A 3407-nucleotide genomic window follows, 5' to 3' on the forward strand; every position below is an offset into this window, starting at 1 on the left:
TATTTCCCCATGCCAATCCACTTCTAGCCAAATGCAAGAAGCTAGGAGAGTGTGAGAAGGAAGCATTGACTATAGCACTAAGTTTTATGCCACTGGATGATAGAACTAGAAGCCAGACAAGAGTGTGTCTAGGCATCGAAGAGCCTCATTGATATTTTCTCTTCTTCAATGAGCATGAGAAAAGAGTCATCTACAAAATGGCCATTAACTAACTGGTTAGGTGACTTATGCGAGGTAATTCCTCACACTCTCCTAGATGAGATATAATTTGCCAAAAAATACCCAAATCCTTTAGTAGCAAGGACATACAAATTTAGAGAAAGACAAAAACCTTAGTAGATAGAATGGTGAACCCCAACATCTTCTAACTAGCGGCCATTAATGATAATACATGTAGAGTCATCCCCAAATAACATTTCACAAATTGAATAAAATAAGGACCAAACCTAAGGGCATCCAGCATAGACAAAATTAAAGACTACTCAATACGATCATAGAACTTAGCAAAATTAATTTTTAGAAAGAGGACTTGTTTCGAGCATTAAACCCATTTCATACCTTCTAAAATGACAATTATATTATCTAAAATAAATCTAAACATAATAAAACTAGTTTGCTCATGACAAACAAAAATAAATAAATAAATAAATAGATAAATTATATATATATATATATATAAAGCGCAGCAATTTTCAGCAATACAACTCATTTGTTGAATTTTCCTTTGAGATGAAAAATTAGTGCCCTGTCATTTGAAGGTGTACCTTAAAAATCTTCTTTATGACCACATAGGTCTACAATAATTTTAAGCCCTGGTGGTCTACAATTGTTACTCCCCCATCAACCACTAGATTATGACCGCTAACATATTTTGAATCCTCACTCGCCAGATATAATGCCGCCTCTGCAATGTCCTCTGCTTTAAGGGTAGCTTCCTTTAAATTGGCTATACCCCTAAACAAGGCTTCAATACTCGCCTTGACCTTGTTTTTCTCCTCTTCTGAAACTTCCCTCTGCAAGACACTCATTGCCATTTCTGTGGCAATCCCAAAAGGAGAAATACAATTAACCCTAATACCATATTTACCCAGCTCAGCTGCCCCATTTTTAGTCAACCCAACAACTGCGTGCTTTGAGGCTGTATAAGAGAAATTATGGCCTCCTAATATACCTAAAACGCTAGATGTAGAGATTATAGAACCCCTTTTCTGAGGGATCATAACACGAGCCGCGTGCTTAATGCCGTGCATTACTCCTTTTACATTTACATTCATAACATTTTCGAATTGTGTCATGTCATAATCTGCGATGTTCCCTTTATGGGTGTTAACGATTCCTGCGTTGTTATATATTATATCTAGCTGGCCGTGTTTTTCCATGGCAAAATCCACGGCTGCACTCACGTCCTTCTCTTTGCTCACATCACAGTGAATAAATGTCGCCGATTCAGGAAGGGATCCGGTAACTTTTATGCCAGCATCGTCTGCAACATCTGCAATTATGACTTTCGCTCCATGTTTTGAGAAGAGCCTAACGGTGGCTTCTCCAATGCCTTTTGACCCACCTGTAACTATTGCAACCTTGCCCTGCAGCCTGCATTTTACACGAACATCTGTTAACTTTTTGCCCACAGAAAATAATTTTATGATGCCCAAACCAGAAACAATGTTTTTGTAAACTGTAAGTAAGAGATTTCCTTCAGACTATCTTTTATTGGTTTATAATATGCACAAAACTCTAAATATAATGATACTGGAAACTCTATGAAACATAAAACAGCATAGATCTCCACAGAAAACTAAAGGTGTAAAGCAAAAATAGGTATTAAATACAGACAAGGACCTTTATTGAAACATCAAGATGTATTTGATTGTATTTATGAATGAGTATTAGGACCTCCATATAATTCTTATATATTCTAAATTTTAGTTAATTAATAAATACAGCCAAATGTGAATTGGATCATTAAATAAACTACAAACAAATTTTACCATTATGCAGGCATGTTTGTATTATTTGTGTTATTATAGATAAAGTTAAAAAGATCATAACTTTTATGAAAATTTAAAAAGATATAACAATGAAATCTAAAAACTAAACCAAACAACAAAACATAGATCAAATAGTCTGAAGGCAATAAAATGTCATTGAAATACTGAGAAGAACAAAAATGATCCAAAAATAAAGAAACAAACCAAAAAAACCCACCATAACATATAACATGATGACTTCAACCTAAATAGCTCTGAGGAACTCTGAACATGACCACTAGACATAGCCACAGAGTCATGACACAATCCTGGCTCACAAGAATTCCTAGAACTCTCATACACGACCTTCTTTCTTTTGTCTTTAATGTATTTGATCTATAGATAACGCACTCAATGATATTAAAAACTAAATTTATATGAAATTTAGGCCAAGGAGCATAGAGCACAGTTTCATAAATTCAACACTAGCAATAGTAATTAAAAACTAAAGATGAAATTACCTTCCCAATACAGTAGCTGCAACCACTCCCATTCCTGTAGCCATTGTTCTCTCTTAACAAAAGGTCGGAGACAGCAAGAAAACTTCAGTAGATGGGGCCAGCTTTATAGAATACAGATTCTAACCCAAGAGACTTGAGCCTGACAGCATAGCTCATTAACTATTCAAACAGAACGTGACACACATGGGGACATGACTATACAGCTACAGTACACATTTAATATTGATAGTGAGGCAAGATTGATTCCTCGATCTTTTAAATGAAAGTACTTTTTTTTTCGGTTTTTTAAAACTGTATATGTTGGTCATATTCGTTTTGGGTCTGAGGAAAGATTTCAATAAGTGTGTGCTTTTTATTATAGAAGGTAAATGTGAAGAAGTCAGTGGCATCCAGTTTTATATTTGAGGGAGGAAAAAAAGTTTGGTGTCTCTTGTAAACATTTATATTTGATTTGGCTTACATGATCAGTTCAAAAATGAAAAAATTATCTGGAAAAAAATATTAAAGACCATTTTCCCATTGTGAAAGACTTTGATCATTATATCTGAAGGTTAGAACGAAAGTGCATATTGGAGGGAACGAAACCATCTGAATTTTTAGATGAAGACATCAAGCCTTTAATTTCCTACTCTACATTATGCCATTGCCAAACTTAATTGTGGGTATTTGTTCAAATTTAGAATTAATGTTGTCTTATAATATTAGCTTGTTTGAGTTGATATTATTTATTGATTATTTAGATTTACTTAATATTTTAATAATTAAAATATAATTCATTTAAATTTATTTAATTGTGCATTATTCAAAGCTTTTGCTATAACAATATAATTAAAAAGTTTCTATAAAAAAATTAATTTTTAAAAAAAATATATTTTATTTTTTTCTTTTATCAAAAGATAATTTTCTTTAATTCTAA

General features: G+C 33.1%; 1 protein-coding gene across 1 annotated transcript; it reads right to left on the reverse strand.

Annotated features, from left to right (window-relative positions):
* Nucleotides 1-794: 794 nt before the first annotated feature.
* LOC131056255 (short-chain dehydrogenase reductase 2a-like) lies at nt 795-2535 on the reverse strand. Its single transcript, XM_057990610.1, has 2 exons — nt 2492-2535; nt 795-1593 (listed from the first exon to the last, which is right to left on the reverse strand). The coding sequence occupies exons 1-2, from the start codon at nt 2533-2535 to the stop codon at nt 795-797; spliced, it is 843 nt and encodes a 280-aa protein (XP_057846593.1).
* Between the last annotated feature and the right edge of the window lie 872 nt (nt 2536-3407).

Source organism: Cryptomeria japonica, chromosome 7 (genome assembly GCF_030272615.1).
Source record: "Cryptomeria japonica chromosome 7, Sugi_1.0, whole genome shotgun sequence".
NCBI classification, from domain to species: Eukaryota; Viridiplantae; Streptophyta; class Pinopsida; order Cupressales; family Cupressaceae; genus Cryptomeria; species Cryptomeria japonica.